Source organism: Cyprinus carpio, chromosome A7 (genome assembly GCF_018340385.1).
Source record: "Cyprinus carpio isolate SPL01 chromosome A7, ASM1834038v1, whole genome shotgun sequence".
Taxonomy (NCBI): Eukaryota; Metazoa; Chordata; class Actinopteri; order Cypriniformes; family Cyprinidae; genus Cyprinus; species Cyprinus carpio.
This window is the reverse complement of record NC_056578.1, coordinates 10,484,953-10,498,670: the sequence shown is the minus strand read 5'-3', so window position 1 is coordinate 10,498,670 and position 13,718 is coordinate 10,484,953. Positions and strand designations below refer to the sequence as shown.

The 13,718-nt window shown below is 34.2% G+C and overlaps 2 protein-coding genes and 1 long non-coding RNA gene across 3 annotated transcripts; 2 read left to right on the top strand and 1 right to left on the bottom strand.

Moving 5' to 3' along the window:
* Nucleotides 1-1,159: 1,159 nt before the first annotated feature.
* On the bottom strand, nt 1,160-2,650 carry nitr3r.1l (novel immune-type receptor 3, related 1-like). The gene has a single exon (XM_042759570.1). It carries the CDS (start codon nt 2,167-2,169, stop codon nt 1,417-1,419), a length of 753 nt encoding a protein of 250 aa, XP_042615504.1. The 5' UTR covers nt 2,170-2,650; the 3' UTR covers nt 1,160-1,416.
* A 3,021-nt stretch (nt 2,651-5,671) lies between these two features.
* On the top strand, nt 5,672-7,660 carry LOC109089855. Its single transcript, XM_042759569.1, has 6 exons — nt 5,672-5,755; nt 5,895-6,251; nt 6,335-6,445; nt 6,612-6,761; nt 6,897-6,931; nt 7,382-7,660. Exons 1-6 carry the CDS (start codon nt 5,713-5,715, stop codon nt 7,487-7,489), a joined length of 804 nt encoding a protein of 267 aa, XP_042615503.1. The 5' UTR covers nt 5,672-5,712; the 3' UTR covers nt 7,490-7,660.
* Nucleotides 7,661-9,109: 1,449 nt separating this feature from the next.
* LOC109089856 lies at nt 9,110-12,034 on the top strand. Its single transcript, XR_006160407.1, has 3 exons — nt 9,110-9,440; nt 9,538-9,590; nt 10,692-12,034. It is a non-coding gene; the product is annotated as an uncharacterized LOC109089856 (long non-coding RNA).
* Nucleotides 12,035-13,718: the final 1,684 nt, after the last annotated feature.

Below are 13,718 nucleotides of genomic sequence, written 5' to 3'. Positions count from 1 at the left end.
GCATGAACATTTGGGTGGCGTTATGCAAATCTTCCCACATCATGACGTAGACATGTGGGGGTGTGTTTAAATGAGGCATTTTAGGAGGGTGTGGAGGAGTCTAAACATTTATAAAGAATATCTCTTTGGGTTTGAGACTTTAGTATTTGCAACTTTACATATATTCTTTATGCACCAAGAGCTTGTAACATTCCAAAGATAAAGAAAAACTTGAAATCCCATCATATGAACATTTTAATGCTAATCAAATGACAAAAGACAATGGTAAGCTGTTTCATAAGCTGTTCCCCATTATGCTCAGCCACAATTCTCTATTTTATTTTTTTCAAAGAAAAAAAAAAAGAAGAAGAAAGGCAGCGAACAATCAGGGTGTCAGTTGTGTATTTGATTAAGAAATGTTTACAGAAATCCAACACAGAATATACACACCCAGTACAAAAATACACTGATAAAAAGAAAACAAGTGATCCATACAAATTAGAAGTACAAACTCCAAATTTCAATAGGCAATCATTCAAAAGCTTAAAAATTCAGTATTATCGTATGCAAAATTAGCAAGTTAGTCATTATGTGACTACAGAAATTTCTCAAAATATATACAAAAGTAAAATATAAAATCTCTTAAAATTCTCATACTGCATCATTTCTCTTGGACATATTTAGACTATAGTTCAGACAGACATAGTTTTCTAGAATAAGGATTTTTATTACCATACAAGATTAAAGGTGCTGTGTGTAAGTTTTTGACTACTACTAATGCATAAAAATACCATAATATGTTTGCAGCTGTTTAAAAAACATGCTAATTTAATATACTTGTTTATTTGAAAAACAATGCTACAGTTAGTTATTTTCCTTTGAAAATATGTGTTCCGTGCCTGAATGTCGGTCTCTGTTTACCCAACTGAAACCCACCCACTGCCAGTTTACCCAACTGTATTTCGGCACCCCGGGTTGCCAGTTGGCGGAAAACACAACGTATTTCATTTCATTCATCGTCAAGTGTGCTCATTCCTTTTGGTGTTGTCAATCTGGCAATCTGCATGTGCCTCAAGTCTGAGGAGGAGAGGTCCGGTGTAAAAAACCCTCTCCAATATTTTGAATTTGGACTGCAATACCTAGTTCAACCACTCGGTGTCAATCCTACGTACAGCACCTTTAAGGTATGGTGATGCAATTTTTTTCCCCAGTAAAATTTTTATGAAATAATAAAAAGGGAGCAAATGTGGTGGGTAGCCTACAACAGAATATATGCTGCTGGGTATGAGATAAAAAAAAAAAAAAAAAAAAAAAAAAAAAAAATCATCATGACACACATAGTACAAGCAAATATGGCAAAAGCGTACTGTACAGTTTGGTAAAAGCTGACCACAACCATCATTTTAAGTGGAGAAACATTTGTGGTATGAAGAACATTTATGGCTTCTTAAGGCAGACAAAGTTGAGTTTCTCCTCACAATCTTTGGGTTGCCAAATATTCCTCTTCCTATCCAGAGCTCCACAGCGCAGGTTTCTAGCAGGGCACTGGGGTTCCCCCTCTGCAGACCAGGCTTTATATTGAAGAAAATTACCACTGACCCAGAACCAATGACCAACCATAAAACGCAGACCAGTCCACACATAAGCTGTCTGGGATGTTATAGTGTTATATATCACCTCTTCCATTTTCATCTGAGATCTTAGACTCACCAGGTCAATGTAGTTCTGTCTGCAGTAGTTCAGGGCTTCTTCCCACGTCTTATTCTGATGCACCAGAATTGTCTCAAAGACCTCCATACAGTAGAATGGCAGAGGCCAAGAGCATAGAGCATTGTGCAGTTTAGCATTAGATCTTTTTACAATGCAACACTCTTCAATGACATAGTTTGGTTCCAAAATGTCCCAATAGTCTATTTGTTGATCCTCACCTCCAGACCAACTCCATTTTTCTAAGCTGTTAGAAATCATGTGCAGGCCAGTCCAAAAATATTCATCATTGACTTCTGGATTTATGGAGAGCAGGTGTGCCTCTTCTTTATTGATGGTGGACAGGTCATCATGGTATTCTCTGCAGTATTTCTGTGCATTGTTCCAGGTCATTTTTTCTGTCACAAGGATGTGTTTCCTATAGAGACTGAAGCTCTGTCCAAAGAGACTCAAAAAAAGAAACACAGTGACTGTAGCCTTCATTTCTATACAGATGATCTTCACAATGCAGTCTTTGTGTGTGCTCAGTGATAAAAGGCTACTTTTTATAAACGTGAGGCAATAAAACAAACAGGAAAGCACTGATCAACCAGATGGTCAGACTCCTCAAGTATTTGTGTAGCAAATGCCTAAAACAAATGTGATGCAAAGAAAACAAGCTAAAATATAGCTGCAAGCAGCAATGACGGGCCCAAGCCATCAGCGCAATCGCCACCCCAGTGGCATCAGGAAAATGGTGCACAGCAGGCACATGCATTTACAGTAACCATCTGGCAGTCTGGTTTTAAGGGATACAGCAATGAAATTGTTACACTTTAACATCAAGAGTGTGAAACACACACACACTCAGAGATCAATATTTAAAACTATGGTAACACTTTACAATGCACTTTCATTTGTTAACATTAACTATATTAGTTAGCATAACACTTTTTATGACCTATAAGGATTTAAAAAAATTTTTTTTTAATTATCTATAATAATTTGTGAAATAATTATATAAAACGATATTACCAGTATAGTACATATCATTTTATTTTATGTTTTTGCTTGTCTTTCTAACTAAAGAAAACTGAGCAGAAAGAGGTTTGTTGCACATGTATTTACCTTAAGGTCTTTTTATATGGCAATTAACATAATTATTAATATAATTTCAGTGACCTACAAATTAACTGGTTCTATTACTTTTATTGTCCATAAAACTGACAGAAAAAGATAAGGCCTAAGACAGGGCTATTCAACTGGTGGCCGAATCCGGCCCGCCAATCATCTTCATCCAGGCCCGCGAGAAGAATACATACATATCGCACATATGCCTTGAATTGTGTTTGCACTAATTCGTTTGTCCACAAGGTGAAAAACAAAAGGAAGAGATGCAACAACAACAATCTACCGGAGACCGCAACATCAATAGACGGCAGCGTTGACAAAGCGCTTGTGTGAGGGAGTTATGAGATATCCACAACTCTAAATAGCACAGACTGGACAAAGGTGATTATAAAATGCAGTACAGTTGGAAAGTCTGCACGTTCGGCTGACAAGCACGCCAGTAGCACTTCAAACGACAAAAACACACACACAGTTATGTCAAATTGCATGGTTTTGGCGAGTGATTTTGTAAACATAGCCTTAAATGAGTTATAAAGTCCAAAATAATCGTAAAGAGTTGGGTGAAAACCGGATATATGACACATATGCATCATGCACGTCAGATTTTAAAGAGACAGCACAGCTTTTAAAGGGAAACTTGCTGAAGTCTGTCATTAATGTAAATCACGCTAAAGTAAAAGAGAAATCACAACTGTTCTAGTTGCTGATTAACTTTTGTAGCTTGAATAAAGATTCATCTTTATAGTTTATGCATATACAATTTATAGTTATGTGATTAATTATGTGAAGATTGTTTTACATTCACTTAAATTAAAAAGTTGTTATATTTTTCAGAACCTAGATAAATGTTAAAAAAAAAACACTTTTCAATTATACTGTAATGTTGAATGGATATAATTAATGGCTAAAATTGAGAGGAAGATGCATTTAATAGAGACATCATCAAAAATGTGTTAATAATAAAGAGACTTGGTAAAGAGATATCATTAAACATATATTTAAAATATACCATCTTTATGTTGTTCTACATTCATTTGGAGATTCAATATGAAATTCTGACAATATATTAATAATCAATTAGTCACGATTAATTACAGAAAATGTGTGAATAATCAGTTGTTGTTTTTTTTTTGTTTGTAGCACCATCTGTAGCACTTGAGGGCGATTTTAGCCTGTGTATAGAGACGCTAAAAGGCATTTAATTTAGCATTTATCTACATCAAAAAAGAAGCTGTACATCCCTTTTACAACTTTTAATGAAATAAGAATTTTGATTAATGAAAATTAGTTTGTCTGTGCTTATTCTATTAATTAGTGTTAGAACCAAAAAAAAAAAAGAACCCGCATTTTCCGTATCCTATTTTTTTTTAGGTTAACAAGGGAAAAAATGAATGGACGCAAAAGTACATGCTAACAAAATAGAGGCAAGATCCTTTTGGGGTAGGGGCGTGTTTGTTTTGGTGAGTTCAAATGTCAACATTGGCTACCAGAAATCGCTTACCCCACCTTTAAGTTCACTGCATTGTATTTCAGTCCTGGAACTGATGATAACGAGTAAGTATTTAGCTGTATTATTGCAAAGCACTGAACTCATTCAGTCTGTGGTCTAAAACAATGAATTGTTCTATTTTGGATTCAATTTTAAGGAAAACATTAAAATAAGAGGAGAATTCTACAGCAACCTGATTTAAAACCTGTTAATCTTGATGATAACATCACTTCGCAGTGTAGAGTTCAATTTATGGAGGGCTGTGCACAAAATGTCTAAGCAAAGCACAGTATGTCTGAAATGGTAAATGTTGGTCCTTTAGTACTGCAAAGCATTCTGCACATGCATTAGCATTAGCATTTGTGATTTAAAGACTTCATGTCATCACCCCCTAATCTAGGTCCACCCACCATCCAGCCAAGTTTTTGTAGACCAGTGGTTCTCAAACCTGTCCTGGAGTACCCCCTGTCATGCACATTTTGTATGTCTTCCTCATCTATCACACCTGATTCAACTCAGCTCATTAGTGGAGATTGCAAGACCTGAAGTGGGTGTGTCAGATATAGGGAGACATACAAAACGTACAGTGCTGGGTGTACTTCATTGAGAGGTTTGAGAAACCCTGTTGTAGACAAAAGGAGGGTGCTGGCTATGATTTTCAAAACCACTAGAGGGCTGTAGTGAGGGCCGGTAATTACTCAGATTTTCTAATATATTTTAACTTTAAACTGCATAGGAGAAGGATTTAATACATTGTAAAATAATAAATATGTTCTGCATACTTGATTTGACTTGCAAGTGCATTAGCAAGCCTACTTTACAGGCTTTGGATAGGTCCAATGCCCATCACTAAGTGTAACATCATATATAGATAAATGTTTAACAATCTCATTTAAATGCCATATAAAAAAATGAATTACAAATAATGAGCTAAAAATACAAAAGATGGCCAAGCACATATTGTAGATATTAATAGACGCCTCTGTTAATACTGTACATGCGTGTATACATACACACACAAAACAATGTTACAATTAATGCACACAGAGGAATGTATTTACAAGAAAAAAAATAAAAATTTAGTGTAATAACATCAATAATATATATTATTAATTTCACTAAGATACATCACATTTAGTTAATGCTTCCATTTGCTAAACTAATTCATTCAGAAAGTAGCAAACATTTTCAGAGCACTGACAAAAAAAAAAAAAAAAACACCAGCTAAACAGTATAGTGCAATGAGGCCTTCATCAGAGCATATTCTGTATTGCAGCTATATCACATATGGGTCTGACCCTGACTGGCCTTTTCATTGATAGGTCTACCATAGTTTGGCTGTGCCAAAAGCCACTCCTCCTTATACATAAAACATCGATATCGCCCACTTCATTTCCTCTTCAGCTCTGTTTTGACTCAGTGCAGAAATGTTACATATTTCAGCTGCAGCTTTAATGCTCTTTGGGATGGGTAGGAATTATTTTCCACTTTGAATTACAATACTATGATAAGAAACACTTTATAAATTTAAAATTAGGTGTTACTGAAATGGGGAGACACTATTTTAAATGAATGATATCAATGAATGGTCTTGTTTAATGATTTTCAGGTTTTCTTCGAGTTATGTTTTCAACAGCAAGTATACAGACTCATCCAGGACAAAGTGTCACTATGTGGTGTTCACACAATATCCATGTTTCTGGATATCTGTGCTGGTTCAAACAATCAGACGGTGCTGTACCCATTACTATTGTGCACATGTTATACACCGAAAGTCTTCAGAAGGTTAAGCCAAATTATTTCAACAATTTCACAAAAGATCACCTGGTCATGGCCATGGATCAGTTCAGCAAAATCACCACCCTAACAATTAAGAAAGTGAACATTTCTGATTCTGGATTCTACTTTTGTGGAGCTACAGATTATCCCATGAAATTTGGCAATGGAACCAGACTTGAAGTAAAAGGTAATTTTTTTTCAACCTCTCTCACTATACTCTAATTTTTGTTAACTGTTTATATCTCTTTTTTCTCACTTTTTCATTAATAGCACATGCTGAGAAACACCACAATTTAAATGCCATTGTAAATGCCACAATGATAAATGACTTGCAAACTGTTTTCATATCAGAGAAAAATTACACAGTACCCTCAAAAAACGGTATGTTATTTTACTTTCAATATTAAAGTTAAAACTACAGGTGTTTAATATATGAATGTTCTTGTTTAATCTCTTATCAAATTATGGAGGAAAATAAATACATAAAATGTGATCTCTGTAGCATCGCTTAAAAGGTTTCATTAAAATTATATCCACTCCTTTACAGATCATGAGAAATCACCCGTGTCTGAGGAGTGTTCTAGAGACATCTATTTCAAACTGACCCTCCTATTTGGTGGAATAATTTTTTTTATTTGTATCGTTCCTCTTATTTTGGCAATTATCAGGGAACACAGAAGACAGAAGCATAAAAAAGGTAAACTCTTTTCATGTGGTTAAAAAGATTAAGTTAAATGTGGAATGAACATTACAAAAATGGCTTTGGACATAATTTTTAAATCTTGCATTATCTTCAGAGCAACTGATTGTCTTTTTCTCTGCTTTGTGCCAGTCGCTGAATGTCAAGCACAACAGCATGATGACAAGGTAAATTACACAGAGTTATTTTACTCTAAGGGCTAAGAAAAACTATTTAAAAAACAATCCCAGTTTCACCATAGACATGAAAACAAGCAACATTTTGTTTTATATCACACTTTCTTTTTTATCATAAAGAACAAGATGTTTAATTATAAATTAATTACTGCTCTGCCTCTTCTGTGAGTCATTAATTAGTGCTATATGAGGGGTTTTCGTATAGTTTTGTGTGTGTGTGTGTGTGTGTGTGTGTAGTATCAACTATTATCTTATGATCCTGATTAAACAATATTATTTCTAATTCTGTTGGCTGTTAAGGATGTGAATAGTTGCATTTTCTACTTTTTGCTGTAGAATTGATTTAGGAGGCTAAGGAAAAGTAAACCAGTATCAAAGGCTCCAGAATCAAAATAAAAATTGTTATATGATAAACATATACATGTTTGTCCTTCTTTGCAGGAAAATGATTCAGTAGAATATGCTGCTGTGTATTTCTTAAACCAAAGAACCAAAAAAGCAGGACGACATACTGAGGATACAACTGCTGTATACACTGATACTACTTGAAAAATAAAACAAACTCAAACATATTATTAATTTATTACCTATGGTTTATTTTTAACAGCTAAATAGTATACCTGTTTAAAGAAATGTAATTATTGAGGCTATCAGAGATCTGTCTTTTCTTTGCATTGCTGTACATAATGGTGAAGTTTATTAAAATTGCATTGCAGTTTACTTCGACTCCTGATATTAATTTAATCTGACTCCAGTTCACAAAGTCCTTAAATTTATGTTCCAAGTAAACACCAGTTTTTTTTATATTGAATGTCAATTTTGATGCAGCTTAAAGTGTCACACTGGACATTATAAAAGGATTTCATGCTCCCAAACATACCATCTTTGATCAGTCATAGACTGTAGTGTTAACTAATAACATTTAAAGTTTTTTCTTGACCATAACCAATAGTAGATATGCTTAGTCACTTTCATACACTTCAAGTCAAACGGTTAGGAAAGCTACAGTCCCGACTGAGTGTCACATGCTCCATTAAACCCTGGACTTTCAGAGAATTAAAAACAGGATAAAATCAAGTTTAACAATTTGTGGGCCAGGTAAAATGTCTGTCAATAATAGAATTTAGAAATGATCAATAAAAGACATGTTCAAAGATAAATTAGAGCCAAACAAGCATCTTAGTTCTTTGTAAACCTGCTTTGGAACAATTTATTTTCAAAAGTGCTAAGGAAACGAAAGCAGTAAAGAAAACATCACATCATTATCAATATCTTATCAATAATAACACTTCTTATTTTAAATTGGCAATAGTAGCCGTGGACTCGCCTGCTGACTGACAGGTATGTCATAGTTTGATGTAAGCATAAGCTACACCCCCTCACATAAAAAAGCACATTGATTTCCTCATCTTAATTTCCTCTTTGTTTCTAGTCTGATTCAGGACAGCAATGGTTCAATTAATCATTGCAGCGCTGTTGATCTGTGGCATGGGTAAGCATTACTGCACTATAATTACTTTAATAATGCAAAATTAATTAATGATTAATTCAATAATAATTAGTAAACATTAGGTGTGAGATAGTTTTATATGCTTTGAAAGTATTTTGGTACTTTTTTGAGCATTTTATTGTATGTTATCAGGGTTTTAAATATAAATATTAAAACACTGTTATTTCTCTGTGGGTTTTAGGCTTGCTTACAGCTGTTAAATCATCTCAGACAGTCAATTTGTCAGCTCAAGCAGGAAAGAACGCCACTATTTGGTGTCAACACACCTCAGAATCTGGAATCAACATACACTGGTTCAAGCAAACAAACAATTCTGTACCTATTGCCATTGTGTACATGATGATAAGCTACCAGCTTAAAGAAATACACAAACATTATTTAAATGGTTTTCAACAAGATCGTATTCTGATGAGTCTGAACATCAAAAACACCTCGCTGAGAATTTTAAACGTGGATGTTTCTGATTCTGGTCTGTACTTCTGTGGTTGGGACAGCTGGGTGATGACATTTGGTGATGGAACAAATTTAGACATTAAAGGTAATCTGTCCTTATCAGTACCACTATTGAAGAGGAATTTTATGTCTAGCAGCAAAATATAAAAAATACATTACATAATACATAATACAAATACACGTGGATAAGCTTTAATATGCTAAATGACTCATTCATTTTAAGTCTTTTTTTATTGCGCAGAGAGGAGTGTTACACCACTGCAAAATGAAACAGAAATAACAAATAAAGGTGTTTATCATCTGACTTTCTTTAACATTCACTTGCATTAATACTTTTATCTAACCTGTGGTTGGTTACAGTAAAATGTGATTTAATTTGAACAAATCTAAAGAAGAGCCCGATTTCTACAAGTGACTGTTCTGAAAACATCTTTTATAAGATGACCTTTATTTTTGGTGGTATTATTGTTATACTCTTCATCATTCCGCTCACCATGCTCATTATTAAAATACAGAACAGAAACACGCAGGAAAAAGGTAACAGTCTATTAAATTCAAAAGATTTACTTTGGCAAATGACTGTGAATTATTATTATTTTTTAAATCCAATAAAAAATAAAATATTTTTTTTTAGTCTCTGTTCCTGGTGCTGCAGATCCTGAACGCCATGTAACACAACATCATGAGGTAAACTTTTCATTAAAATAAAAATTTACATTCCCTAAATATGGAAAAATTGCATTCAAATCCATTACCAAAAAAGCTTTCTTTTTTTTTTTTTTTTTTTTTTTTTTTATGTCTTCTAAGGTCTGCAATATGTATTGGAAGAGTATGTAAAATGGCAAAAAAAAAAAACAAAAAAAAAATGTGATCAGTTAAAATTAAAGACTAGGCTGACTGGTGTACAAAAAGATTTGAATCCACAAAGCTCTGCTATTGAAAGGAGTTATAATGAGAACAGTTATAAACTATAAAAAAAAAAAAAAAAAAAAAAAAAACTTGTTTTTCAATATTACTGTTATGTACATAACATTCTTAAGTGAAATACAGTATGTGTTTTGAGATTGTTTTGCATATGGTCTATGGGCCTGCTTCTCTTTTCCGTTTAGCTCACCATGTCTTTAAAAGGTGCTGCATGGTTGAAATCGTTTTGTGAAAATACAACTGTTGAGCGAAACATAGCTCTGTCTTAAGGAAATTAAATATGGTTCATTCTTAAAAGTAAAAATACAGCAAAAAAAGTAATAAAGTAAAGCTTGGGTATAAAGTATGTTGCATTCTGTATGTGAGGGGTACAAACCAGCAACAATATCAGCTAGAAAAATCCAAATTCCCTGACTATTTCTCAGCTGTCCCCAACATCAGAATTAGCAATGAATTGTAAATTCTAACACCAGAGAATGTATTCGGATGCTAATAGGTCTATATGAATGTGTATACAGCCTTTTTGTTTTTTTTTGGTTTTATGATTTTCTTCTGTACACATATGAATTAACATTAGGGTGCTTTCACACTAGCACTTTTGGTGCGCACCCGGGTTTGAATGACACCAGAGTTCGGTATGTTTGAATGATGTGAACGCTGTCTTCTGAACTCGGGTGTGCAAAGAGGTGGTCTGGGGTAAGGTTCAATTGAACCGTAGTATGGTTTGCTTCTGATATGCAATCGTACCAAATTGCAGAAGTGATACCGCTAATAATGATGTATTTTTCGGATACGGACCAGGCAATGGAAAAAAGTGTGAAAGCACCCTAAATGTCATTACAGTCATCTCTCAATCTGTTGCAGGAGCATCATTCATTGGTCTATGGCACTTTACAGTTCCCTAAACACCAGAAAAAAAACAGAAGAGCAGCCAGAAATACAGAAGATACAGATGTTGTGTATTCAGCTACTAGATAGTCCAACAACAGCATACAGTCAAATATTGTAGCCTACATTAATGTTTAAAAGCCATATGTTCATCAAGACGCTAATATTTATATGCTATATTACTAATGCCATACATTTAAAGTGTATTTGAGGTCTGCAATGTTTAGAATTTTTCATGCAATAAAAGTTGCAAAGATAAAATGCATTTGAAAGTTCTAAGAAGTGTAATTTAGATCTGTTTATGTTCTCTGCCACTAAGATGTAAGCAGGCCCTTTCTCAAGTGGCAGGGTTTGTGAATGATATCATTTCCTATACAGACCCTGACAGGAAGAACCTGTTCAGTGTAGAATGAGACGTGCTGATGGGTACTTCAGCGGACCAGATTACAAAGCTGTAAATATACACACTGAAACACAGCTTAACAAATTATTAAAATTATGCACACATTTCACAACAATGTACTTTGTGAGCAGCAGGCATATAGCCTATTCATTATCAAAACTGATAATATTACTCATGATTATGACAGTTTAGAGAAAATGCTATTAAAGCAATATTTAAGTCCATTTTAAATGTGTAAAAAAAAAAAAAATACATAAAGGCTTTCGTAAACGTCTGTGTGCCAGTGTGTGCACCTGTTTGCACATGAGAGAATCACAGTTTGACTGTTTTCCACCCACCAGACTGACCCCCAGCTCATCACTCACAGCCCTCACTGCAGCTCAACCACACAAACACCATCACACTACATGCCTTTCACACTACTTTCCATAACCACAGACAAAATACCCCTTGTTTTTAAGTGAGGTGACAAGCCACAGATGACAATAACTTGAATGAAAATAATATTAATAATAAGACAAAATAAATTTTAAATATTTATCCTTAAACATTCAACAATTATGCCTACCCTTGCACACCTGAAGGTAATCGATAAGTGTGTAGGGAGAAAAATAATTAACTAAATAAATAAAAAGATACAACTAAAAGAAGAAAAATAAATCCTGCACACTATCCTCACTTGCAAATATAGCAAAAATAAATTTATTCACAAACAATGAAACGAAACATTTATCCTTGTCAGAAATTACAATTCCCAAATTCCCATATTTTTAATGTTTAATGTGTGTGTGTGTGCGCGTGTGTGTAAAATAAATAAATAAATAAATGCAACTTTCAAAAGTAGCATTTTCCGGGCCAGACTCATTAATAAAATCACCACTGTGCTCCACTGAAAATTGACATCGTTGCTTCTACGCAAGTGGCATTATTTTATAGTCATATGGTGATCTAATATAGTAATATGACTTTTCTCTGGTATGATGTTTTGAAGTCTCTCTGTCAATGGAATTTTGTCACAATGCACTGTGACAGACGTATGCCACTAAATACATATAAGATGATGAATTGATGATGAAGAGATGCACAGCCCTTAAGTTGCGGTCAACCTTTTGTTTCTGAAAGTAACAGAATAAACAAGCAGCCTTAAGCTAGCTTAGGTCTCTGTGGGTAAAAGTTTCCATACATCGTCTTATTGCAATGAAACCCAAGTGTCAAATTGAAGTGCAGACATCTGAGATCTGGCTATATTTAGAGATTCTCCTTCAGCATTACCAAGCAACCCTCTATAAATAGTGATAATTCAAGAACATTTTTAATTATAATGTGTAATGATGGCAGCTGCCCTAGCATAAATAAACTCTAATAATGAAAATATGGATTCCAGTCAGGTTTTAACCCTGACAAAATTTAAATTAACCCAGGATAGCAAACTAAAACAACACCTGTTACAACATTAAATCACATAGGCAGTCAAAAAATAATACTGTTCAAAGGGAAGATTTATTCCACCATTGTCCATGGGATAAGAAGAAATAAAAATACAAGTTTGAACAATAAGAAACAAACAAAATAAATAAATAAATAAATAAAAGACACTAAGCATGGGGGGGGGGAAACAATTCAAATTAAGTTTTGGTTTGAGGTCCACGTAGGAATTGCGTCACAAGTTTACAGTCATGATGATTTTCAGACACCAGGGGCCTCATTTATAAAACATTACGTATAATTCATCCTAAAAGTGTACGTACGCATGAAAGCTAGATTTTTTCAGATTTATAAAACCATTCATACGCCAGAACCTTTGCAAAAAACCTTTTAATAAATCCCAGTCAGAGAAAGATTGTGCGTACGTGCATTTCCACCCCGACTTCTCCCCAAAATCACCATATATGGAGCTTACAACGCCTAGTTTTACTATGCATAACCTCATCTGCATATAATTTCCATGCATATTTCCATCCATGTGACACTATGTTTAACACCATCAAAGGTAAAAGACATTAAGCAGATACGGACTGTAGATGCCATTTCTGCCATACAATTTACATTGCTAAAAATCATCATTGTTATGTTTTAGAATAAACATATAAAAGCATCCATAAAAACAAAATTGTATAAAATACTTCTCAGAGAAACCTTTTAGGAAAGAGTTGATTCATTCTTTTGCACTGACCAAATAGTAGGCTATTTTAATTGCTTTAAATAAATCAAATTTATGCCGTTTGCTGATAATGTGCACATATGTTTCAGGGTATTTATATAGGCTAGTTTGGCCTACTTATATTTTGCAGTAGAAAATGCAGTTTCCTGACTCGGTGCGTCACTGACAATTTTTTTTCTTTTAAAGTGAAACGTGCATATATTACCGTTCCCTTCAAATTCTATCCTTCAAATATGTGACCATCACAGAAGGAGTCTGCCTGCACACATCAACATCTCTGTGTAGCAGTAGTTGTACAGTATTGTCATTGGACCTATTCAAGACGAACTTCACAACGCATCAGACGTCACTCACAAGAAAAGCAGTTTGAACAAACACCCATCTTTCCTCCTCGCAGGGTTCTCCAAACAATCACTCCCACACTACTGCAGACTTTTAC

Excerpts from the sequence above, each read along its gene's own strand:
- nitr3r.1l (XM_042759570.1), bottom strand. The coding sequence starts at position 2,169 with ATGAAGGCTACAGTCACTGTGTTTCTTTTTTTGAGTCTCTTTGGACAG.
- LOC109089855 (XM_042759569.1), top strand. The coding sequence starts at position 5,713 with ATGTTACATATTTCAGCTGCAGCTTTAATGCTCTTTGGGATGG. Across the intron at positions 6,446-6,611 it reads CACAGTACCCTCAAAAAACG|ATCATGAGAAATCACCCGTG; the intron begins GTATGTTATTTT and ends ACTCCTTTACAG. Across the intron at positions 6,762-6,896 it reads AAGACAGAAGCATAAAAAAG|TCGCTGAATGTCAAGCACAA; the intron begins GTAAACTCTTTT and ends GCTTTGTGCCAG.